Consider the following 25,929-nt stretch of genomic DNA (forward strand, 5'->3'; position numbering starts at 1 on the left):
GCGTGTTCTTTCCCCCTTCTTGGAGGGCTATCAGCTCGGGGCGATCTCTTGCGGTGAGAAACTGTTGGAGGACCGGACGCCTTCGTGCGAACCCCCGACAGTTCCTCTGCCAGACGGTTGTGTTAGCCGAGCTGAATGCCATGATTAGGCTGCGAAAGTTCTGGCGTTGGAGGGAGTGCCGGCACAGCGGCCGCGGGTTCAGCGATAGCTGGGGGGTTTTCCCTGGGCTTCTATGGTTTTTCTCAGGCTCTCAATTTGTTGGGCGACCTGTGAGCCGATTGTGTGAAGTGAACGTTCGATGTGCGCTTCTAGAGCCCTGATGTGAGTGTGGGTGAGTTCGTATTTTTTCTCGAGTCTGTCGAGACGTGTTTGCCAGTCTTCGGCTTTAGGAACGTTGTCAGCCGGGGCCTTGCGTTTGTGTTTGTGTCCGCTGGAAAGCGCGATTTCCATAGGTTCTACCGTAGGTGGTGACTGCGCGGCCGGCGGAGATAGGATGTGTGACGTGGCTCGATGTTCGAGAACCTCCACTCGAACTATGAGTTGCTGTATAACTGCTGTCAGTTCTACAATCGCTTTATGTGTGTCTGAAGTACTGGGAGTTCCCTCCTGCGTACTCACCGGTTGTGGATGTCCTTGTGGGTCGGGGGAAGATGACGGTGGCGCAGGTGGATGCTGCAGAGGAGAAGAAACTACAGGCTGCTGGGTGACTGCAGGCGGCTCTTTTCTGTTCTGGGAGGAAGTCTGAAATCGCCCTTTGGGGGTGGTAGACTCGAGCGGTGGAAAGGAGCTCGAGCGGTCCTGCCGCTGCCTCTGCCGGCTGCCGGAGCGTTGCTGGTCCCATCGACTGGTGTGCTGAAGCGTTTGTTGCTTGCCTGGCTCTTGTGTCTTGCTTCTGTGTGCCTCCGCTTGTCGGTGCTTTTCCCACTGTCAGCGCTTGACGGTGTAGGGGATCCTGAAGATTTCCTTGCAGCGGCTATCGCCCGTGAGGTGCTCCTTGCCGCACAGACGACAGGTTGGTATGCAGGTGTGGTCAGTCGGCGGATTTGGTAGTTCGCAGCCTCTGCATTTCTTAGTTGGGCTAGCGCAGACGTCAGCTCGATGACCGAGCTCGCCACAGCGATAGCACACTTCGTACTTCTTGAATAAGTTACATCTGTGTCGACTGTTGCAAAAGTAAATCCATGCCGGTACCTGAGGCTGAGCGAACGTGATGAGTACTGCGGTGGTGTTCCCGAGCCGCCGAAAATCCACGATGGGCGGGTTGCGGTTATCTTGTAATTCTGCTTGAATCGTATCTCGGTCCATTCGGAGGTCGACTCCGCGAATCACACCACGGCCCGAGCTATCATCGGGAGCACAGTAGACGGACACCTCGTAATCCTTGTTGTCGATGGTGATCTCTTTGACTTGTAGGACCCGCTCAGCTCTTTCGACATCTGGGGTGCAGCACGCGAAAGTGTTCTGAATTAGGTTGGCTTGTATTAGGTGTTCGTGACGCACGGCGTCTCTGGTGAAGCGAGCAGCATTGCACACCGCTTCCAGCAGTTGGTAGGTCGAAATCTTTGAAAGTAGCAGTCCGCCATGAGGGCGAACAATCAGCTTGAGTGCGTCGCTCGGTAATCGAGGCTGTTTTGAAGCTACAGAATTTTGGCTAGTACGCGTCCTCGCTGTCGAGGCGTGAGTTCGGTTGACGTCTTCCTTACAGGTGCACCCGAGGCACGACCTTTGTTGACTTGGGGCGGTTGATGCGGTCCCGCTTTATCTCCGGGGGAATTGGGTACGGCAGACCCTGGTGCTGTTCGCGCCACCCGGAGCTTGTTTACTTTCGTGAGCCAGTCAGTGGCGGCTAGTTCTTCACGAGAAATCGGGATGCCCTCGACGGCGACCTTCATGGTCGACTACGGCGCGCAGGCTCGGCCGACGGCGCGGCGCAGCTGGCGGACGCGCCGCTGCGGCGCCGAGCTCTGTAATCCTCGGCGCGGCGCAGTAGGCCTAGCGAGGCGTCCGGTGTGGCCGCGGGAAAAAATTGGCCTAGAATGGTCACTCGTCGTCGTACGTACTTCTGGTTGGTGCCTCTGAGTTTCTTTCGTCGTTAGGAAGCCGATGACGTCGATTAAAATACGCTAGGGTCTCACTGTCCGGGGTGAAGCCAGGAAATCGGCGCAGCCCATGTGAAGTGCGTCCTTCGTTGGTCGCGCTCAGTGGCGCCCCCGTAAAGTGGCAGATGACCACCTTCTGCGAGAACAAGAGAACTCGGGGAGGTTGCCTGTGGGACTCCTAGGCACACCCTTAGCCCCCTTGCCAGTAACCTCTGAAGATGCTCCTCGATAGATTGCGATAGCCCCTGCAGCATAGGTGTCGAATAAGCAATCTTGTGCTTTATTAGTGTGTCATGCACTTGCAAGAGTGAAAAGACTGACCCCTCCCCCCCCTCACCCCCCCCCCCACATGTTGTGCCAGCGAGTCAGCGAAGTACGTTTATATGTGTGTTGGCCTGGTATTCTATTTAGCGATTCATTATGAAGGAAGGTATGTGCAAACATGAACCACTTGCATAGCCAGAGGGGCAGTTTGAAAGGTTCGATCCCAACCCCCAAATATTAATAGTTCGTGCAGATATATATACAGGCACATACAAAAACACGCGCATGAGCATACATACAGAGGGGTCAGACCACCCTTCCTGAAACAATTTTCTGGCTACCCCTCTGACACGGACACTTTTAATAATTACTTTTTTGGTAAATAAAGTACATCGCATTTAATGAAATCGACAATCCATTCTGACAATAATTCCGTATGTTTTTTTTATTTATATGATGTTTAGGAAATGTTGGCGCATATGTATAGTGTCGGCTACTCCTTTTCTCAGGTGACAGGATGCGTGAAAATCAGAGTAATGAAAAAAATACTAAAGAGCAGCTACGCTGTGTTCATATAGGTCATTTCCCATAACAACACTAAACAAACACTAACTACTATCCCATCACATAAAATATAGTTACACGAACACCTTATATGCAGTAAATAACACTGTCGTGGTATTATTCGCTGTATGAATTGTCTCAGCTGACTCGGGCTAGGCAAATCTTTAAAAAATAGTGCAACAAGCTATGAAGCTGCAAACAACAATGTTTCCTTAGCATTGCGCATTATGTCACTCTCTTGCTATCATTGTCTCGCTAATTAATAGTAGTTAACGGGTTAATAATTACTTACTTGCATATTTGTAGAAATTCAGGGCGTCTAATTCTGCATCGCATTCGAATGAATTACACTGAAAGATTTTCACCCTGTCAAATAAATCATGCGTAATTACTTTTTCTGCGTTTCAAATATGTGGCGCGACAGGCGAGATGCAGAACTACGCGCTCGCTTCATATGTTTTCTAATAACGTGACAGGGGCCACACGCGTGAAGGAGGTGTTCGCGTGACGTAATCCGCAAGGGGTGCTGTCTCCATACCCGTGGTCGTGCGCGCGCTGTCGTCATCGTAGGACTATGACCAAAGTGACTGGCCACGTGTGTTCTTTCGATAGCATTTCCCATCATTTCCCATGACGCCATGCTGTCATATACCGAATCGCTGAACGAGCACGGCTATATTGGCAGGATATAGGCACTCGTTGGCACCGCCTGGCGGGCCGAGCTCAGTGAATACCTTATATAGGTCAGTTCATTTACTGCCTTAAGCAGCCAGGTGGTAGCAGTTAATGCCACTGTGAAGAAGACACATATTTTATTTTGCTGTTCACAAAAGGTTAGCGATCGCTCACACTTTTATATTCTTACTTTCTGACTGATTATTTAAAGGTGGCCGTGTGCAGCTACTGCAAAGAGGTGATACCTAAAAAGTCGATCCTTAAGCACGTGGAAGACTGTCGTCAAGAGCTCCAAAACAGCTTGCAGTACCAGGAAACACTCCCTGGGGTGACTATGCACTTTTCGTTACCTACCTTAGTCTTTCAAACGTCTAACAACAGTCACTGATGTAGTATGCAGTTTCCTTCACAATTTGTTAGTGCAAGAATAGAAGACAACTTTTAGTGTTAGTACTTTTATTTATCAAGGCAGGAAACCGGGGATTAGATTGCGCTAAGTACGGTGGTCAGGAAAGGTACGAAACGTAAAAGTGCACGCATAAAATGTCATAGGATGCAATCGTCGTTTACTCTGATCTGTATATACGTATACAAAGCTCGTCACCGGGTGCAACGTTAAATGTCGGCAATTAACGTAAATCGCACGTCGGTAACAAGGACGACATAAAAGAAAAATTCACAGGGTTCTTTATGCATTCGTCTAAGACGTCTGAGCTATCTTCTCCTTTTTCTTCTCAGTCGATGTATTGAAGCCCCCCCCCCCCCCCCGAAAAGCTTTCTGCACCCAACGTAGTTTTGCACCACCTCCGGGATCCGCCTACCGTTGACCAAGCGACGATGGCATGTGATGACAGCACGGTGTGATGTCATCATCACAGATTTCACCGATATGTGACGTCATGATGACGTCCCAATGACCTGTTAAAATGCAGATCACTTGGAGGTCATGTGGGTTTCCGCACCACTTTTTGCTCCTGTTGTTTCACCTAAGGTAACCGCGCAACGAGACACTTAAGACTTTCGTCTTAATGCATTTAAGGCTTTCGCCTTAATTGCCAAACATTAGCGCCGTTCTTTCTGTTCTTGTGCATCGTCCTTGTTACCGGTGCGAGCTGCCATATCCCATCATGCCTAACCAACTAGCTCACCAGTACATATTAAAAAAAAATTCTTCCTCGGCATGTTTCGTTGTTACCTATAGAACGTGTATGTCATTAATAGGCCGCTAAAGAGAAAAATATTAACTTCGTGTAAGTAAATTGTTTTCGCACAACACCAAAGGCACCACTCTTGTCTCGAGAAGGCGCTAGGTAAGCGAGAAAAGCGAGGCAGGTGGTGACACCGCCTTCAGTTTTCCCAGCCAACTCGATCCCCATGACGTCAGAGATTTTGACGGCGCATCCCAGGGTCTACAAAATTCTGTCGCGTTAAAAAGAATTGTTGAGTTCAAACAAAGTCAGGCGCTTAGCATAGCGAGATTCCGAAAGTTCTATTGAGCCAATGTGGCCATAACGCAAAAGATATGCCTCGAAATTCGTGACGCCACCCTGACGTTCAGGTGCTGAGGTGCGGCGCAAAATTTTAAAGAATGAAACAATGAGCTTCATTTCCGGTTCTAATAACGAACCTTTATGACGGCAAAACTAAGGACAATATAATTCTCAAAAAATAATTGATCAGCTAGCCTAAACCAATTTGTTGTTCCAATTTCTTTAAATAGTGACACTGCACATTTGAATGTTGTTTTTTTTTTTGTTAGTCAGCGACCATATGACTACACCGTGGACATCGCACGGTGTGCCATGGGCTTAGCTTACAGGTGAAATTTGGGGGCTCTGAACGCTTTCTTCAACGGAGTTGGACAAAAGGTCTGTGTATGTAGGTCTGAACAAGATTACAACGCGCTGGCGCAGATGTTGGTCATTTTGTATTGTTTTGCGTAAGCTTAGTAAGTACGCTATGCGTGTCGCTGTATTATACAGCTTATGTTTACGTTTTGTTGCCAAGTGCTCAATCTGCACTTCAAATTGTTTCATTTTTGCCCCTTCTTTATTAGCAAGCTACTCACCTCTTGGCTATTACATGACTAATATTGCATTAACATGGCTTATTTAGTGGTACAGAATATATCGATCGACCGATTGATTGTTTTATTTATTTATTTATTTATTTATTTATTTATTTATTTATTTATTTATTTATTTTGTTTGAGAGCTGGGCGTCTTGCTGTGAACAAAAAATCTAAAAAAATATTTTTCCTCTATCGTGTACATGCTATTTCATTTCAGCCTAAACTTGGGGAGAATCGCAAGACCACTGCAAGACGTGACAGCTTCGGTGACGTAAGAGTTTCAGAATACTTCCTTTAAATGTTTCACTCTCGGCTGTTTAAACAACTTTGTTTTCACTGTAACTTCAGAGGTCGGCAGATTTTCCGAAGGAGCGAGAGATGACTTCATGTGAAGTAAGTCGTGCCCTGCAGTACCTCTTGATATTAAGTTTTTTTATTCGTTATTCTCTATAGGCAGAGGATGACACAACGGATGCACCAACGAAGTTTACTGACAGGCACGCCGACTATTTCAGTGTAAGCAGAGCGTTAATTATTTAGGAGTACAGTTATCCACTACGGCAAGAGCAGTTCTGTTTATTTTTATGTATGACCATGCCTCACTCAAGAGATAGCATTGAGGACTTCATAATTAAAACTTAAATATGTTTTTATTACGAATATATCTGAATAAATAGATGGATGGACGGAATGGGGTGGAATGGGATGGAATGAGATGGAATGGAACATAATATAACAAAAGGGATCGAAACGAATGCGCAAGCTAGCTACTTATACAAAAGAATGTCGTTCATTCAATTATGCGTAATGCGTTTCTCGGGATGATACGTTTGTCCTTTCCCGGCTAACTACCTGTACGACCAATGTATGTTCGTACGCTTAATGCGATCGCGTTCTTTCCGGCGAAAACGTAATACGACTGCAGAAGTAGGCTTCTACTCGTGTTTCTCAAGCTCGATGTTTTATTTTCCAACGAGCTAGGTTAAATACCATTCCGATGACCCACGAACAACATGCCACACGCCCGAAGCTGTGCAGGTACTGCGGCAGCAATAGCAACACGGAGAAATCGCCACTAGTAGAGACCGCAGATATTCACTGCCGCATGGCCGATTCCAAAATTGGCGGCTAGGCGTTACGTAGCTGAATTGGGCAGCTACGCACTAGTGCTGCGAAGACTGAAAAAACAGCGGAGCTGCTGGCGTTTCCCTCCTCCTTTCCTTCCTCCTCACCCTTCCCTTTCTCACCCCTTGCTATACTATGCAAGACTATGCCATGCTTCGCTCTCACCACCTCTCCTTACCATCATACTCACCCTTACATCACTCCTCCTTACGTTCACTTACCTTTCCCACCCCCTTCTATACTATACTATACAAAAATATGCTCTGTTTCACCATATTCCCTCACTTCACTTTCCCTCCCCTTGCTACTATACGTGGCTATGCTATGCTTTACCATCTCCTCCTCCTTTCTCTCCTCCTCATCCTTACATCAGACCTCCTCACCCTCACCCTCACTTCCCTTTCTCATCCCCTTGCTATACCATACTGTGCATGGCTATGCTATGCTAGGAGCTTTCTTGTTGTTTAGTTTTATTTCTTTTTTTTTTTCGAACATTATGCATATAAGTGCCAGATCAAAATCCTCCGCTGTTAAAAACACGTCGGCTACGGTTCCGGTCGTCTCTATAACTTAAAGTGTCAGTAACCAACCCCATGTTAGAAAATTTGTTATGAATAAATAACTGCACGCTTGTACGACGGGAACATGTTTCCGAAAGAATTGTGCGAACAGGTGACGTAATAAGGAAGTTACACGGGCATAGAATAACCCTTTCTCGGCGACGTAGCCATAACATTTGTGTGCTGCCTCAGATGTCACAAGATTGTGTGCTCAATTTCCTACATGGACAATCCAGTAAGTACCAACGAAGCAGTCCCGTGCCAGAAAATTCTCACTGGTCTGGATAGTTTGGCATATTTTTATAAGCTCAGTTCGAGTTGTTGCATTTATAGTGGGCTCTGTTTTGTGACGCATTTTGCATATCGTAACTCCGGCCCTCTATTGGACTGAACGCCTTCGCGGTATTTTAACTTAGGGGTTTTGTCCCGTAATAATTATTTATCGTCGTTCATAATACTTTCAATATGCGTCTAAACTTCTTTTCCTCTTTAGGGTGCGAAACGTGCAACCGGAAAACAAGCCTTGCCTACGGACTCCTCTGAAGTCAGTAACTTTTCTATATTTCCGGCTAACCGGTTCTCTTCAGACTTACGTGCGGTGCTTTTATGTTAAGCGCGAACCATTCCCTAGCAAACCCCGTGGTTATTGCACGCCCCCAAAGGTTCTCTGAGAAATCGGCGCTTTCTGATAATTTTTGTGCATAAATGGGTTTGAAATACAAAATACAATATAGCAATTATATAACAAAACACAGTAGTAATTATGCAGTAATCACACAGAGTGGAAGTTTATATGCCAATCCACTCACTAGCAAATGCGCATTTTATTACTTAACATGCATATCTTTGAGTGTCTTCGAGTAGCATCTCCCCTTATTAAAGCATATGCCTGAAACATCAAACTTTGGAGACGTATATATCGAATTATTATATGTTACACGAGCCTCACGCCATTTGTTTCGTAATTTTGGCATTTTATGGGTAAAGATAACTTTCTTGTGCAGTCTTGATGTCAATGATATAAAAAAATACCTAAAATTAAAACCTTGACCTTCTCGCAATAGAATAGCATATTAGAGCGTTCCGACATTTTAAAGTTGCAAGGTTAATTTTGTATGAACTTTCAATTGAAAGAGTTGTGGTAGCCAATGTATATTTTCGATCAATACTCAGTGACAGTGGTTCATACATGCAACCTTTTTACCACCGCTAACACACACACACGCACACACGCGCGCGTTCACGCACGCACACATGCGCACATACACACGCACACACACACGCACACGCACGCGCACACATACACACACACATACGTACACACATACGTGCATACATACATACATGCATACATACATACATGCATGCATACATACATGCATACATGCGTACGTACATGCGTACATGCGTACATGCGTACATGCGTACATGCGTACATGCGTACATACATACATACATACATACATACATACATACATACATACATACATACATACATACATACATACATACATACATACATACATACATACATACATACATACATACATACATACATACATACATGAATGCAGCCATTTTCCTTTTCTCTTTTGGCGTCTTCCTCATGCTCATTTGGTTGGTACAGTATACTCATGTTAACGTGCTTGCTTCTTTATATTGCAGCTTGCTCAGCAGCTGAATGATGCCCTCTCGAAGATTTGCGACTTGGAAGAAGAAATCGCAGAGGTGAGTTCAGGGTCATGCGCGGATTCAGGGTGGGGGACAGGACTTCTTCGTATAGAGAAATACTTCCTTCGTGTAGCAACCCGGGAAAAAATGGAAGTACATTTTTACAGAGCAAGAGAGGAAGACATTTTCACAGCCTGCATCTTCCACTGGGACGTGCCGTTGTAAATGGCGTGCATTTTGGCCCATCGGCGCGAACATTTCACTTGGACGTTTTCCCGAGTTCGGTTCGATTGTCGTTGGACATGAGTGTATAACATAATTAATCATTTCCTTCAATTTCTTTCCTGCAGCTCAAGCAGACAGCTGCTAAAACAAAGGTGAGTTTCACCATTAGGAATGTAGCTGGCGGGGCTTGATATCAGCACCGTGATTTTTTCCAGGACGACACTGATTTGCTGAATGCTGCAGTCCCGACCATTCAAGGTGACATGAGGAATGTAAGGCCACCCTCTTGAGCTGTCCGTCCTTTAAGTCATTTGAGTCATATTAGCATACTTGCTTCCAGTGCAAGCTTTCGTTGAATTCGGCTTGATTTGTTGACAAGTACTTGACCGTATGATCGTATGTAACTTTACATGAACACTGCAAAGATTGACCTCGACGAATGTGATATACATTAGTACAAGCGGATAATTACAATATAAAGTGGACGTACTTCGAGATGTGTGCGCATCTCTATGGTTTTGATGAAAGACGAAGAAGAGGAGACAGGCACAAACTCGCAACCAATGGTTATTGATAAACAGAAAGGGGCCTCCACGCCAACTGTCCCAGCCTTGGCGCTCGACCATCTGCGATTTGAATGAAAAAAATCGATGACTCTCTATCCAAAGTAAGAAGTCTTCCGCCAAAATATTTGTGGCGAAAAAAAATTTTCAGTGCCGCAAACCGCATGTGAAGTCTTTCGGAAAGCTCGAAACTGTCGGTCGTAAAACGCGTATTTAAAAAATTTCTTCTTTCTAAATTAGGCTAGGACAAAATTTTCCCTACAGAACGATTGTAGGTTTTTCACGTAAATTAAGTTTCACGAACGTTTACGCTTTCGTAGGTTTTTTACGTGGCCTTAAATATGGACAATATGGCCCATATTGGGGATTTTTTCATGCAAAGTCGACGTTCAGTGAAATGTAATATTTTGCATTAACTGATCGCCGGAAAGGTTTACTGTAGCCAAAAAATAGTTTGAGATATATATTTCGTGAAATGGTGTGTACAGCTGGCGACAAAGTTGCAAAAAAAGTTCATTTTCACACATGTTTAGTCGTAAATTTAACATTGTGGTGGTCCTAGTAAAATTATGCTAAATATCGCATTTACTAGCAACATTAGTTGTCTACTCAATGAGAAAGTTTTATGCAATTACTTTGTTTTAATCAAGAAAAATATTTTTGCAGTCGTGTTCTGTCGGTGTCAGTTCTTCCTCGTGTTTTGTCTTCGCAGGAATGCGTCCAGCGGTAAGTAAAACCCACGTGGGCGCGAGGTGCGCCGCTGAACAGCTAGACAATATAATCATCTTTGCCCGTGCTTATTTGAATACATTACTAGCGAGTGTTGGCCTGTGTCAACGAGAAATGTGAACCTCGCGAGAGTGAATTTAACCACATGCAGCTGTCCATTGAAGGCCGGCATAGAGTGCTTACACACCGCGCCAGCTGTACACACCACGGCAGAACCACGCGGGAAATAATTGAAGCCTATTAAATCGACAAAAGGAAAGGAAAATGTGTGAGTGTGGCTTCTTTAGCTTTGTCAGCTAAAGAAAAGATGTATCTGGAATCATCGCTTTGTCGTTGGCGGGTGCAGATTGTTGTGATTAGTGATGACACGTGCAGGCTTTGTACTGTATCTTTACATGTTGTTCTCTCGGTTTTATCGATCCACTGTCATTCTATAAAAGGCATGTGATCGCAAATAAAACCATTAGTTGCAAGTTATCGCTGTGTGTGTGCATCCCTCTTCTCTGCCCCTGTCGTGGTGCGCTACGCCATATGAATGATTCCAAACCAACTAGCCCGGCGACGTGCCTTCACAATGTTAAATTTGTGACTAAACATGTGCGAAAATGACCTTTTTTGCAACTTTGTTGCCAGCTGTACACACCACTTCACGCCATATACATCTCAAACAATTTTTTTGCTACAGTAAATCTTGCTAGCGATCAGTTAATACGAAATATTACATTTCACTGAATGTCGCCCTTCTATGAAAAAAATCCTCAATATGGGCCATATTGTCGTTAAGGCCGCATAAAAAAAACCCACGAAAGCGTAAACGTTCATGAAACATACTTTAAGTTAAAAGCCTACGATCGTTCTGTAGGGAAAATTTTGCCCTAGCCTAGCTCAGAAAGCAGAGATTTTTTGAAAACGCGTTTTACGAGTCATAGTTTCAGCTTTCCGAATATCTTCACATTCGGTTTGCGGCACCGAAAAAAAAAATTCTTCGCCAAAAATAATTTGGCGGAAGACTTCTGGCTATGGATAGATAGTCCTCGATTTTTTTCATTCAAATCTCAGATTGTCGAGAGCCAAGGCTGGGAGAGTTAGCGTGGAATGAGCCGAAGATAAAAACAGCTAACATGTGGTACTTACCCCAATAACCTTCTGGAATCGTGTTTATTACGTTTTGCGCGTGCATGCGAAGTAGTTGTACTCATCATGGCCTAGTGCAGTAGATGGTTGTCTACTACAACCACCTTGTTTTCTTATGCGGAACACCTCGATCATTTCGCGTACAATTTGTATGTCTTGTCTACTTCTTTTCGTCTTTCACCAAAGCCATCGTGCAATGCCCAAGTATGAATCTCTAACAACTTGCTCAAGCCTGTATTCTAAGTGGACTTTTCATCTCGTTAAGACTAGCAATGATAGCCCATTAGACGGTATGTCTGTGGCAGGAAGTGAGCTTGAGCAGTTGAGTGTTCCTCGTGTGCAGATACAGGTCTACTTTCCTTCATTCAAATTATGATTGAAGCCATTGAACGATATGGGCATACGTAAAAATTCTGAAGACTTGTCCTATCACAAAATAATTATTAACACCTACTTCGACATAAGGAAAACACCCGAGGCACTCAAACACATTCATTTGAGCAGCCTATTCATTTGTGCTTGTTTGTTATTCATCGTATATCACCACGACGAAGATGAAGGCGGGCACGAAGACACACGTAGCACTGTGTGGCTCTATCTTAGCTCTTTTTTCCTTTTCTTTTTTGAATTGAAAAAAAAAATTGTCACACACTTCTTTGCAGCATCATGGCGAATCAGTTCTTCTGAACGGATTCGCCATAATCAGGGTCCACACGCTTGCAGGAATGGTGCAAGAAGGTTAATAAAAGAAAATATCATCCATACTTTTGTAGCCGAGATTTAACTGCTTTCTCTGCGTACTCCGTCAAACTTATGGCATTGAATGAGCAACCTGTGTTTTTGATGCATCTAACGTAAGGAAAGGAAAGCCCGATGTCAATATGTCCAGCCACTTTAAACGACGTCTCTTTCTGCAGGTTCAAATCCAGTGTGAACAACGCATCTTGAAATCAGAAAAAACTGTGTCCAGTCTCGAGGTAAGGGCAACGCGTCTCGTGTTAAGCGGCTCGGGCTACTTTTGAATTCAGCACCTCTTCATTTTCCTTCGGTTCTTCGTTATGCAGGAATCCCACACATCCCTCCAGGAAACTATGTCCGTCCTCAATGAAGAGACCAAAGCTCATCTGTACACGGTAAGTGCCTTTGAAAGTGCTTCAATACTAAGTTATCAGCTGCGGGCTAGCCAGGGCCAATAATTAACAATGTCTTCATTTGAATGTTGATAATTTCGCAGTGTTGTCTTCTACTAACACTGGATTAAGGTTATACTGTGATGCACCTTCTTCAGAACCGCAGAGAACTCAGTGGAATAATAGTTTTTCAGAATATGTTGCTAATGTGAACATTTTGTTTAAACAAATGGAATGCTGTTGGAAGCATATCTACGCACAAATTATCTACGTGCGTGATCCTAAAAACCACATGACCATGCTTATACTAAGTCATTATTAACCTAACCATACTTGCAGGCTTAAATTCAACGTCGCGTGGTGGGCCAGCGTGTTGACGCTACCCCTGAAATATGTGCCACATCGCTGTGTTCAAAACGCAGTGCAAAAAGGTTTTTCATTATCTGTGACGACACAACGCTCTCAAATTAGTTTGGGTTTTCACGAACTCTGATGGCCCGAATCTGAGGAGGCCACTTGCAAACACTTCCCCAAGCGTCCTCCATATCTTCAATCAACGTTTTACGTAAGCATTCTTGCGCTGATATTGCATAGAATGTGAGGCAATGCGTATTGTAATTGACGAGGAGTCTAAAAGGGTTATCCTTACGCAACAAATGCTAGTAGGCTTTTGGTGCCAAACAACGAATAACACAATGAGTGTGTCAGATGGCATTTTTGTACTTTAGTATATTATTGGCTTCAAGTACATTCTGCATTTCCATGCAGAGTGTGGTTGTCTGAAGCAGGTGTCGAGTTCTCGGTTCCTTGTTCTGGGTGCTGCAATATGAACCCATATTCGTGACACTAAGCTTATTACATATGTAGTGGCCGCTCAACCCCTAAAATACATAAATTGTATCAAGTCCAGTAGACCTAGACTAGCTGAGATAAAACCTAAGACAGCTGTTTTGTTTGTGACTCTTTCTATAGGGAAGCATAAGCCACGATGGGACCGTTATAAATGAGAACTGACACTGTGTCTAACAAAGAAAAACGAGCCCTTAAAGGTCATCTTCTTTCCTTCATGGGACAGTTATGCAATATGACTTCTCTACTTCATTTCGCAATTGGCAATTTTTATGAATGGTTTGAATGGAGAACAACAAACAATCATATTCCGAAATACGGTGCTTGTCCTGCTACTTTAGTGAACACTGCTCCATCGGTGCACACAAATGCCCCTGAGAAGAACCGAAGCGTCATTGTTGGATAAAAAGAAAGAACGCAGAAAAATGTTATGATTACGGATTTTTGAACGATTCCCATAAGTTGATCCCTATGCCGATCACTGAATTTAATAAGTCATGATATGATAATTTAAGTACAAGTCTGCTTAGCAGCGGAAATTGCAAGAAGCGTTGTTCCACAATGCATGCGATTATAAAGCTATGTTCCGTCTCTGCTTCAAACAGCTGTTGTTCATGTGCTCTGGTGCAGGTTGAGGAGATGGTGAAAAACATGACCGAAAAGCTTTCTCTTGATGTGCATAATTTACAGGTAAGCGAAACCTTAAAAGTTATTGCCTTCTCGTCTATCAACTGTTCTGCTAATCTGCACGCGGAGTGTGTTTAATCCAGCGAGTCTTTTGGCTCGCTAGTGTTCTTACTTATCGATTGCTTTAATTAAGCTTTTAATTCGCAATATATCTGTAAATTCTATTTATGCACAAAGTGCACTTAACGATCAGTCTGTAATATCATTTTGATGCTTGTGTCGGGGTGGTCAACACTGCGTAATTATGCAGTCCATTCAAGAAGTAGTTACACTAAAATTTAGGTTCCAACACACATATATCATTGTACCAGTATGCCACCATGACTAAAAGTAAGGTTCAAAAGGTTGTTTTAGTCATCCTTGATGGAAACGGTGTTTGGTCGTTACAAGAATCATCGGTACTTGTTTCCCAACACATTTTCTATCGCAAGCAGATAGTGAGTAAATGTCATTAGACTTTTGAATCAGACGTCCACGCAAGGAACTATGTGCAAAAAAAACATAATTACGTACACCTTTTAAGATTTCGTAAGCGGTCAACTACACATTGAACACAATTAGGTTTACTGTAACTTACAAACTGTTTGTTCGCAACTAGTTACCCTAAGGTGTAAATTATAACAGCTCTATAGTATCGCTGATGTTCTCGTGAGAAATCGGCGACAGATGATAGAAGATATGTCCAGAAATAACTGTTGAGATTACTGCCTTGTGAAAGGCTACATAGAATGAGTGAAAATATCAATGCCAGCAAGTTTATTCGCTCTCATTATGGTCTCTCATTCGCTCTCATTATGGCTAAAACATAAGATATTCAGTACCAACTAGTCCACCAATAGGCTTTATTGATGATCCTACATTACACTTCCACCAATGTTGAATCAGATGGAGAATATCTGTCTTCCGGTTTGCAGATGTTAAGCGGTAACAACCACTCCATCTTTCTAGAAACCGCCAAATTTAAGAATGTGAACGTTTCCAACTAAATGTTGCCGTAAGTTTTAGTAAAGTGTCAAGCAAAGAGTGATTGTCCTGTGCTAGTGCCGTCATCATATTCCATTTAGAAAATGCACCCATAAAATCCGCAGTAAGGATGAGATGATCCTAATGTTAATTACCTTATTTTTCTACGCGCTACCGCTACGCAACTTCAATTAAGATCAGTTTCTTACACGAAACAACTGAGTGGTGCAAAATATGAAGCTTCTTTTTATTATTATATCAGCTGGTACTTTTAAGAGAATCGAGTACTTGAATAATTAGTGGCCAGTTTGCATGGCAAATATTTTATTAGGATGTCGCGGCTAAAGTGTGAATATACCATTGCCTTTGCAGCAGCAAAACAACTGGTTCCATGATGCCTTCAACAAGCTTTCCGCGGAAGTGGAGAAGGTATAACAGGAATTTCTCTGGGTTCTGACAGCAGCACGGGGTTCACAGCAGAAAGCATGACACAATAAGCACCTGCCCTCATTATTATTATTATTATTATTATTATTATTATTATTATTATTATTATTATTATTATTATTATTATTATTATTATTATTATTAAGTAACGTAACAAGTACCCCGTGCTGTTGCACTCTTATATCAATCGGTACCAACACGCCCATCTGAAGTACTGACAGCACTTTAGCTTATTTTTTACAGTAGAATTGTTGCACTCGATGTTGGCCGTGTGTCGTAGATAGAAAATTATCGTCATCATGCACCGGCACGGGCTCTCATCGTCCTCTTCTGCTTCGCTCCCAGAACACCTGCGCCTATTTGCCGGCGTGGGATGCAATAACTGTGATGGGCGAGAGGACGGGTACAGATAGCGCGAAACATAACGAAAGATAAAGAGAAATTCTTGGCAAAAAATGTTGCTTCGCGAGGCGAGATTCGAACCCGCGTACCCACGATCCGAACGCGAGCGTGGTAACGACTCCGCTATCCAGGCACACTTGCAGAGCATAGCAATAGCCTTGTATTGTACAGTATAACAAGTGGGTGGGAAACGGAAGTGAGGGTGAGGAGGGGGGTAAGGAGGAGGGGAGAATGAGTACAGAGAGAGAGATAGGAAGAAAGAGAAAGATAGAAATAGATAGAAAAGGAAGAAAGAGAGAAAAAGATAGAAGGTGAGGGAACGACTACAGAGAGAGAGACATAGAAAGAGAAAAATAGAAAAAAGGGAAGAGAAAAAGATAGAGAGAGAAAGAAATAGACGTAGAAAGAGATAGAAAGAAACAGACACAAAGAAAGGGGGGGGGAAGAGAGCAAGGATAGCCATGTATAGTATAATACAGCAAGGGGTGGAAAAGAGACGTGAGAGGGTAAAAAGCTTTGGGGGTCTAAAGATGAGCCGCTCTCGGAACACACGGAGACAGTTCACGCGGCCGGGCAACCAACACGTGTGCGTGTGCATTTAATAACTTCCTTTGTATACGACGGGAGCTCGCCTGCCGAATCTGATACATCACTAGCAACACGCTAACCTTATACAATACTAATACAATACCCGGAAACATAACACACACCCAAGACAACATAAGACATACAATGCACCGCTAATGCGACGTCGTCGACGTTCGACTCACCACGAGGGGCCCGCGGGAAACGAGCCGCGGCATCGTCCCCCACGGACCTACCGCGGGAGACGTCCATCCACGCACGCCGCCAATCCCCTAAAAGACCGAGTGCCTGCCGTTTCCTGCACGCCGGCCTAACCTCCCAGGTAGAGTGTACTAGAATATTTTGAGTGGCGCAACCACAGCCGGCGCACCATGCAAACCGGGGTCCCCTATTTTGAAGAAAGTAGCGGCGGCGCTGGCGGCGCATAATCTTGAAGACGGCCGGGGACGCGACACGCGTAAATGAAGGAAAGCGCGCGTCTACCCTCTTGCCCGGCCGCGCCGAGGAAAGTTGGCATGTGCCGACTCGCTTGGGTTTGCGTCTGCGAGTTGCGCCGCGCATCAGTGACCAAAATAAAAAAAAAAGGAACAGCGTTTAAATCACTGCTACGCGCTCGGGTGCAAGACTGTGTACGCCCGCATGAACCAAGGCCGCAAGATATCGCTTTTAAAGCTCCGAATTAGTGTGTCTCGATGCGCGGAGAAAGCGTCCGTCAAGGCACCATACTCCCGATGATAAAGAGCGACAAATTGTGTGGGAAAGAGATTTTGCCGACTTGACAAGCCCCTCGGTGCCTATTGCGCTGTGTGTGAATTTGAGCCTCACTTCATCAAGAGAGATTATACGTGCGTGTAACTAACGGAGCGGAAGTTCGAGTGCCGAGAGGAAAGCCGTCTATTCGACCTGACGCGGTGCCGACAATTTTACCGAATGCACAGTCATATCTCTCCAAGACAACACCGGCACCGCGGCCTCGGACAAAACGGCGCCAGCTTGCGTCTGACGATCACAGTGAAAGGAAACGACGTCACCCGACGAATGTTCAACAGTCGCTACTGCGAACGAAGGCGGTGAAAGGGGGGTGTGGTCGTCGGCTTTGGTTCTGAGCAAGCCGCCTCCTAGTTATTTTAAAACAGCGCACAAACGGGACATGAAAGGTGCCACACTACCGCACAAACGGGACACACATGTCCCGTTTGTGTGCTGTTTTAGAATAACTACGTGTACGTACCAACAAGCCCGCCCGGCCACTGTATTGAAGTTCAAGCCGCCTCCGTTGACGACCTGCACAAATTCGCCGTTCCATTGACGTCGTGGGCAGTGCGTGAATTCCCTGAGCGGTGTATACGTTGCGTGCAAGTTCAAGCTATGCTTAGAGCAAATTTCAAGATACGTCAGGCTAACAACAGAGTTTTCTAGAACTGGATTATTGTCGCGCTTCACCACAGCACGACAATGTACAATCATCTTGCGCGTCGTAAAAAAAAAAGAAAAACGAAAAATAAAAAAAAAATCAGCAGTTCTGTGTACGAATACAACCGATGAGCGAAGCTCCGTAGACATGGAACGCGACCGACCATGCACGTTTCGAAACTGTTTATTTGCGCTGCGCGCCTTTTTTGTTGCGCGACGCGCGCCGTGTTTCTCTTTTTAGGGGCGAAGCTCCTTATAGCGGCACCCGTTCGTCCCTCGTAGCGTAGTATGTAACCATTCTTACGCTTTGACCTGCAAGGTGGTGCCGGTGGGAAATTTTTCCTGTGCGTTGTTGAACAATAAAAAATTCGCAGCGTTAGCTAAAAGCCGACTTCTTCTGTCTCTCATTCCCATTAGCAGCCATTCTTTACCTCCAAGGTAGTGCCTGGTGAGATTTCTCCTGTGCGTGATTAAAACAATAAAAATTTTGTTCAAAACGCCGTTGATTGATGAAATAAACCAACAAAAGACGCCAGATGTTTTGTAAAAGCAAAACGAAAGAACGCCAGATGTTTCTAAAGCAAAACGAAAAGACGCCAGCTGCTTAACGAAAGACGCCAGATGTTTTCTAAAGCAATGGTTTTCTAAACAATGAAAATTCACAGCGTACATGTAAAATTAAAGTGCGCTGCAAGTCGTCATAACTCATAGAATCTTTAGTATAAACGCGCCCGATCTCACGTCGGTGATGATGTACTGGGCAGAATTCACGGAAGATTCACGGTTTACCGATGAACCTCCGCAGCTTCGCCCACTCATCATCATTCACTCCGTGGATATGCTGTGCTTTTTTTCTTGCGCCGCGCGCGGCGTTTCACTTGTCTTTTCGCGCCGGCGCCGCATCTAGAGCTTCGACGGCGAAGTGCGGGCCTAAGAAGCGTCGCTCCAAAAAAAGAAAAAAAAAATTCCAGTCTGCCAGGGGCTCGCACGGTGCATATTTGTTATAGCCGGCACGTTAATGTAGTTCATTTGCGATGGAGCGTCCATTTCTACGTTCGTTTTTGTTTTATCTCAACGGCTCTGAAACGCACCGGCAGGCAGCTGCCTGCAATGCCGGGGGACCCTTTCACGAGTAGTCGACTGCAGCGCCGCCGCTATTTTCTTCACAAAATGGGCCGCTCCACGGCAGCCGGTTGCGCCACTCAAAATATTCTAGTACACTCTATCCCAGGCGGCGCTAAGCCTATATCGCGCGAGTGCAGCGCCACTCTCGCTCGGCGGCTTTTAAACCCAACTGCGGCCAATACGCGAGACGCGCGTGCGCCATGAGGCGCCAACGACTTTACAGGGGGTAAGAGCACCCCCACAAAGCCTACCGAATCCAGCACAAGCTAGGTTCCCACCAGCTTTGCTGTGACCGAGCCTTGCACGACTTAGTGTAAGCTGCGCTAAATGTTTTTTTTTTTTTTTAATCTTGCGACCACTTTGCATTTTACAGTCCTGTTTGCATCGGTGTCTCCATGTGTCGCTATTCCGTCAATGTGATGTTTCATCAGTAAGAAGTGATTCATAGAGGGTATCAATAGAGCTTTGTGTGCGCGTGTTCCCAGAACCACCGCTTTCTACCTATATCATCGTCTTGCTCTCATTCATTTCTCCGGTCTGTTTAACGAAGCAAAAGACACTTTTAGCGCGTTCTTGCTTTTCGGGCAGCAAAAAGCGCTTTTGGACCTTCTGAAATTACGTATATTACAAAAAATTATTTTCTGCTTCGTGTCTCCAAAAATCTACCACCTTTATTTTTTTTTTACTTGCAGATGAAAAACAACCAACGTGAGTTTGTGCAGAACGTTTCTGCGGCTCAAGACGACACTAAGAAGGGCAAGAAAGGTCCATTCCGTCAATGATAGTTTGACCTGGAGCGCCGCAAGTCGACACAACGCTTTCCTTGAAATCTGTGCCTAGGAAAAACCTCTTTCATGATTTCGTTTCGATCGCTGTGCAGTCACTGACGCTTTAATCCTCCGTTTTGTGGGACACGAAATAAAAGAAGCCTATTACAATCAAACCACCTGCGTCATTTCCTTTACTTTACGTTGTCAGGCAGCGGCGAATTGCCGGAAGGAAAGAACGTGATACGAGCACTTAGAAGCTGATGTATTTACCAAACTACGACATAAGGCCCGAGTGTAGCTGGTAACTTGTGCCATATCGTAAAAAATATTCAGAATCCCGTGCCCTATCGGGAAATGGGGCCAAGCGAAGCTTGGTGTGTACATGCCTGATATACTACTTTTCTTTTTCTATTTTCATATCTGTCTCATTTCGCAATGCTCCCTGCTGTTTCCTTCTTCCCTGCCGGGAATGGACCGTCGTCAGCAGCGCAACATTTCAATTACTACAGGCAACAACGATGGTCATGCGTTCACATCCAGGCAAAGATGAAACGTAGCAACGTGAAATGAGAAGTGACCTCGATAACCTCGATTAAAAATAAAATTGCCGTATTAGAAGATCGCCGCGGCAAACCCACAATCGAGATGGCATCAATTATTGGCTATGGCGCCTACATATACGCATGTGAACGGCGCACTTTCGAGGGCCGCATTTCATCGGGCTAGCGGGTGCCGGGTTTTTTGCGGTCACACCTACGATGACCTATGTAAAGCAATACAAGGTTCGCTTACAAAACATACACAAATGCCGCGTACAGCTGAAAACAACCAAGGTATAATGTTCGCCTAAGCTTGAAGCACGTCACACTTTTAAGGCGAAAGCCTTAAAAGTCTCATATGGCATTTTGAAAAAGAAGATACAGGAACACCTGCTATCTAAACAAACAATCACCATCATCATCTTTGTTTCACACTCCCTGAAGTACCTTCGTGTAAATCACATTAACGTTTGGTTATGTTATCTAAACTGTGTTTCATTTAATGGTCACACATATTGCTTATTGATGTTTGTTGCCTTTTGATTTTGAAACCTTGTGTATTGAAATTTCAAGTTTCTTCAAGTATTTTAGATGACTTACATTAGCGTTTTTTTTTTATGTCCTCTACAGTTTGTTTCATTTGTCAGACACATATATGCTTCATTGATTTCATTGCCTGGGCAAATTTTCGCTGATTCATGTATTCCTGTACACACAGGTTTTGCGTGTAGAAGCTCATTTATCCTTAATGTCCTTATTGACTCTTTACACTGAGCCCTGTGCCATTTTGGTGGGTTTTGGGTTTACAGGGGGCAGGCGCTTTGTCAGGCTTTTATGCCTTTTCGCCGTTCCCCTAGGCAAATTGTACCTTTGTTCTTTTTTTTTTTGCTTTTGCCTGAAATAAACTTCAAACTTCAAGTGTGACGTGCTTCAAGTATTTCATCAAAGTGTGACTTGCGAAGTGTGGGATGCTTCAAGTGCCTCACCAGGCGGTGTCCTTGAAAATGCGGCTTGCGGTACAGAAACTGTGGCTGCGCTCTGTCGGCGACAAGGAAGGACGGAGCTTGGTTGATCTTGTGACGTCATCATGACGTCGCAGATCACCGAGATTTGTGACGTTATTATGACACATGCGACATCATCTCATGACATCGTCGTTTGGTCAAAGGTGGGCCGATCCCGGAGGCATGGCAACAACACGTGAGGTGTAGAAAGCTTCAGGGGAAGGAGGGTGGGGGTCAATACATCCCACTGAGAAGGGAACGAAGATGAAAAGGAGTAGAAGTACACGTTTGTGTCATAGTAACATTTGTATTTACTCCACTGAAAGGAGACAGCGGCAGTAAGGTCACTCATATCGATCTGTTTACATTGTCCGGCATGAGAGCACATGTGTGTTCATGCTATAGTGAGTTCCCGAAGGCGGGCACTCAATCTCGTCTAAGTGTACAGCCTGTAGCAGTAATCCTGAGATCCCAAAAGAATATAACGTCATCTAGAAAATAATGGCGAATTCCACTGGTCGAGCCGGAGCAAGTTTTCTTGCTCCGCGTTCGAGAATCTACGTTCCACTGGTCGATTCGGAGCAAGTTGGCGTTTTCCACTGGCAGATTCGGAGCAACCCACTCCGCGACGGAGCGTTCCGAGTTGCTCCGTCTTGCAGAGGTGGATTTCGCCGGAACTCCGGCAACGCGGTGACGTCATTTCCGGTACAGTCGTGTTCAAAGCGGGGTCTGATCATCCTGTGCACTTGTTTACATTCCTAAAATGGCGTTGTTTGACTCTTCCGGGCGAGCTTCTGGTTTGCTTCTTGCTCTGAGCGACAGCGAGAGCACGAGTTCTGACGGTAGTAGCACCAGCGATGACGACGAACCGTACGTGCTCTACGAAAGTGTGTTCAAAGAAACGTTTCCTGACCCGCTGTGCGCACGCCCGAAGATCATCGGCTACATCGAAGAAGAGATTTCCATGTGCTCGTCCATATTTGTCAGCGCAACACAAGAAAATGGCACGCCTGCTTTACGCCACTGCGGGGTCGAAATGCGCGCTTTGCAGCGGCGACCCATGGAAACGCGCAGAGCGGAAGCAGAAATAGTTCCCGGAGTCAATTTACGTGACGTATGCATAAACAACTTCCGGAGCGACCGTGTTCCACTGGCAGATTTGGCTTGGTACAATCCGAGTGCTCGCTCCAGAATTTCGGCGGCCGCTCCGGATCTCCCAGTGGAATTCGCCATAAGAAAATAACGAAGTTCATATACTTGCGTTTAACTGGAAAATTCCATAGCTGAGTGAATAGCTCTTGCTTAGCTTGGTTCTCATCATGTTTTTTAGCGTACACTCTTAATCAGGTACCGCTTAAAGTGCTAGATATAACCAGGAAAACGGATATTTCGTCTGGTTTCCTGGTTACAGCCAGCATTTAACGAGGACCTGATTAAGAGTGTAGGCTTGGATTTTGCGAAACAAATGTTCTTGCTTACCCGCAATATCAAGTAACAGTAGTCGACTACCTGATAAGTCGTTCCTATAAAGATGAGACAGTGTAAATATATGCTGCATAAAAATTTACTCCTATCCTCACAAAGGTGGGACATTGGAAGATGAAACGTATCCCTTTGCCGCTCTAGAAAGACTGACCCGGTCTGAGCTGTCTACTCTGCGCGCAGCGCCGATGGTTTAGGACTGCGCGGGTTTAGAGAGTCATCATGAAAGAGGGTAAAGCGTGAGGATACGGACACAAGGTAATGGAATCAGATAACACAAACGCGTTTTCTTCGCCTTGTTCTCTTGTGTACAGTGTTCGAGCGATTGAAACGCGATACTCCGAACGCGTGGCTGCTGGCAGTGAGGGTGACGATGAGGGCAAGAGCGTTCGTGATGCATGGTGACTGCATCCGGTAAACAGTCGTTCCTCGGTGGCGCCGGCGGTGCGCTGCAACGCTTCGTAACGCGCGCCCGGCAGCTCCAGCCGCTTCGCGCGGCACGGCACGTGAGCGCAGTGTATTGAAGCCGTGGCAGCAGCGCTCCGCCAACACCACCGAGGACCACAGATGCAGTCACTACGCAGTCTATCGGATGCAGTCGCCATGTGCCACGAACGCCGTAGAGTTTCCTAATAATACACTGGTGAGAAATCTGGCGCTAGTGTCTATAGGAGCTGCAACGCATGGCGCTTCGGCCAGCATGGGAATGATGGGTATGTACACGGATTTTTCTAAGCTTCGTTCTTTCGGCTCCGTTTGGCTCCGTGTCGTATGCAGCCACATTGGCGCAATACAAAGTTCAGCAGCAGTTCCACTTAACCACCTTGACCTTTTAGGCTCACCAATTCGAATCGAGTCACGAAGTTCGCAAATATCCATTCTTTTATGCGAAACAAACGCCAAAACACAAGAATAAACAAAGCCACAAATTAAGTGCGTTTGAAGCCGCAAGCACGAAGACTAGGCAAATCGACGTGCTACCCATCATTCCCATGGTGGCTGAACGATCGCAGCGCCAGAGTTCCCTCTAGTAAATATTGTAAGAAACTTTATGACGATCGTCCTCGCCATACCGTCATCCTCTCCGCCAGCAGACACGCGCTCCAAGTATTGAATTTCAGCCGCCGAGTTGTGTGTACGTGTATGCATATCGGCTACGGTAGCAAAAGGTGGCCGAAGGAGAACGAGCTCATCATTATATCAGCTGCTGCGTGCAATGCTTCGCTATCGCCACTGGTTTCCATAGCAACCGAACCGATAAGCAAACACATCAGCTGCTTCATTTAGGAACGCGAAGCCAGGGCTCGCTACAGCAGCTTGCGGGGCTTCAGCGCGCCCGGCGCAAAATTCACTCCGTAACGGAACCTTGGAGACTAGGTAAGTTTCACCTATTGTATCAATTGTGTGTTCGGATGAATATTAAGTCATTGCGATCCTCATCATAAACAGAAGATAAAATAATGGCCTTGCGAATAACTTGAAGAAGCGCGAAAAAATGAGGACAACGAAGGACTATATCGCTGGACTGCCAACTGAATGCCTTATCACAAAAGGCGCCAACATTGATCAAAGATGGCAGGCATGCGTATTGCTATATCAACAGGTGTTTATCAAGAAAACATCTCTCCTGAGTATAGTCAGACTAAGTGACGCCGCGCTGACACATTTATATTCAGTTTTGGTAATATAATGAACTTCCACGATTTCTTTCTTTTTTGCTTTTTCCAAACATCAGGAATCTGGTGTCCCCGAACTTGGGTGTGTATGCGCATTTTTTACAATGCGGAGCTGTGTGGCTACCATACCCATTTTTTTACATTGTTCTTATGTTGCCTTGGCCTATCATTAAAACAGTGCCCAGTTCGTCTAATGCATACACTGTCCCACAACTTTATGGTATCTGTTAAACATCACAGGTGCACTTGGTGCATTTCCTTTCGTGGTTGATAGTGCATAGCTGTCGTTTTTTTTTTTCATAGCATTACACACCATCGAAAGTTTAGAGGGAGCAGAAAACGCGAGGTTGACATGTTGCCTGTTGGCTACTTTGTTCAGGTTGTGCGGTAACCTGTGAACGTACGGTATAACGCGAAACGGACTTCTTTTTCTTACATATCAGTTTTTCTTCCTGAACTGCTGACCCGAAGGCCACGAGATCGAATCCCGGCCGCGGCGGCCGCATTTTCGATGGAGGCGAAGATGCTTCCGGCCCGCGTACTTATATTTAGGTGCACGTTAAAGAACCCCAGGTGGTCGAAATTTCCGGAACCCTCCCCTACGGCGTCTCTCATAATCATATCGTGGTTTCGTTATTATTATTATTATTATTATTATTATTATTATTATTATTATTATTATTATTATTATTATTATTATTATTATTATTATTATTATTATTATTATTATTATTATTCATTCGCTCCCCAGCTTATGCGTTCTTATGCGTTCTTCTACGTTCGTTTACAGCAGCGTTCCATTCATCGCTATTTGAAAGCCTATTTCATGCCCCATGTTGCTCTTTGACCATGTATGGCTCATTCAAATGAAATCTATTGAACTTAACTATTATCTTACGCTAATTAAGGGGTAGCAAATCAAGCACTCGCCTGTTAAAAAATCTATTTTTTTCGGTTGTTTGCTTTGCACACGTGTGTGCCTGTCCTGCTTCCTAGTCAAAGCATGTCATGGTATGGTAGTGGGGCATGTCATATAGCATGTCTCACCCCAGTACCATGATCTGTTGATCTGTCGATATCATCAGTTCAAAGGAGACAAAATGTTTTGCCCATAACCATATGTTTTACTATACGACTAGTAAACCGTACTTCGTTCGACACAAAAATAAAATTCACT

At 44.9% G+C, this 25,929-nt stretch overlaps 1 protein-coding gene across 1 annotated transcript in view; it reads left to right on the forward strand.

Annotated features, from left to right (window-relative positions):
* The window catches only part of LOC119401587 (uncharacterized), a 33,534-nt gene extending 13,319 nt beyond the window's left edge, over positions 1–20,215 (forward strand). Inside the window, exons 6-18 of the mRNA XM_049418797.1 lie at positions 3,814–3,930; positions 5,891–5,944; positions 6,022–6,066; positions 6,127–6,189; positions 7,852–7,902; positions 9,024–9,086; positions 9,380–9,406; positions 9,470–9,526; positions 12,598–12,657; positions 12,745–12,813; positions 14,290–14,349; positions 15,682–15,738; positions 19,974–20,215. Coding sequence (XP_049274754.1) covers positions 3,814–3,930; positions 5,891–5,944; positions 6,022–6,066; positions 6,127–6,189; positions 7,852–7,902; positions 9,024–9,086; positions 9,380–9,406; positions 9,470–9,526; positions 12,598–12,657; positions 12,745–12,813; positions 14,290–14,349; positions 15,682–15,738; positions 19,974–20,063 — 813 coding nt within the window. The 3' untranslated portion in view covers positions 20,064–20,215. The remainder of the gene's footprint in view (positions 1–3,813; positions 3,931–5,890; positions 5,945–6,021; positions 6,067–6,126; positions 6,190–7,851; positions 7,903–9,023; positions 9,087–9,379; positions 9,407–9,469; positions 9,527–12,597; positions 12,658–12,744; positions 12,814–14,289; positions 14,350–15,681; positions 15,739–19,973) is intronic.
* Positions 20,216–25,929: the final 5,714 nt, after the last annotated feature.

This window comes from Rhipicephalus sanguineus, chromosome 8, assembly GCF_013339695.2.
Source record: "Rhipicephalus sanguineus isolate Rsan-2018 chromosome 8, BIME_Rsan_1.4, whole genome shotgun sequence".
NCBI classification, from domain to species: domain Eukaryota; kingdom Metazoa; phylum Arthropoda; class Arachnida; order Ixodida; family Ixodidae; genus Rhipicephalus; species Rhipicephalus sanguineus.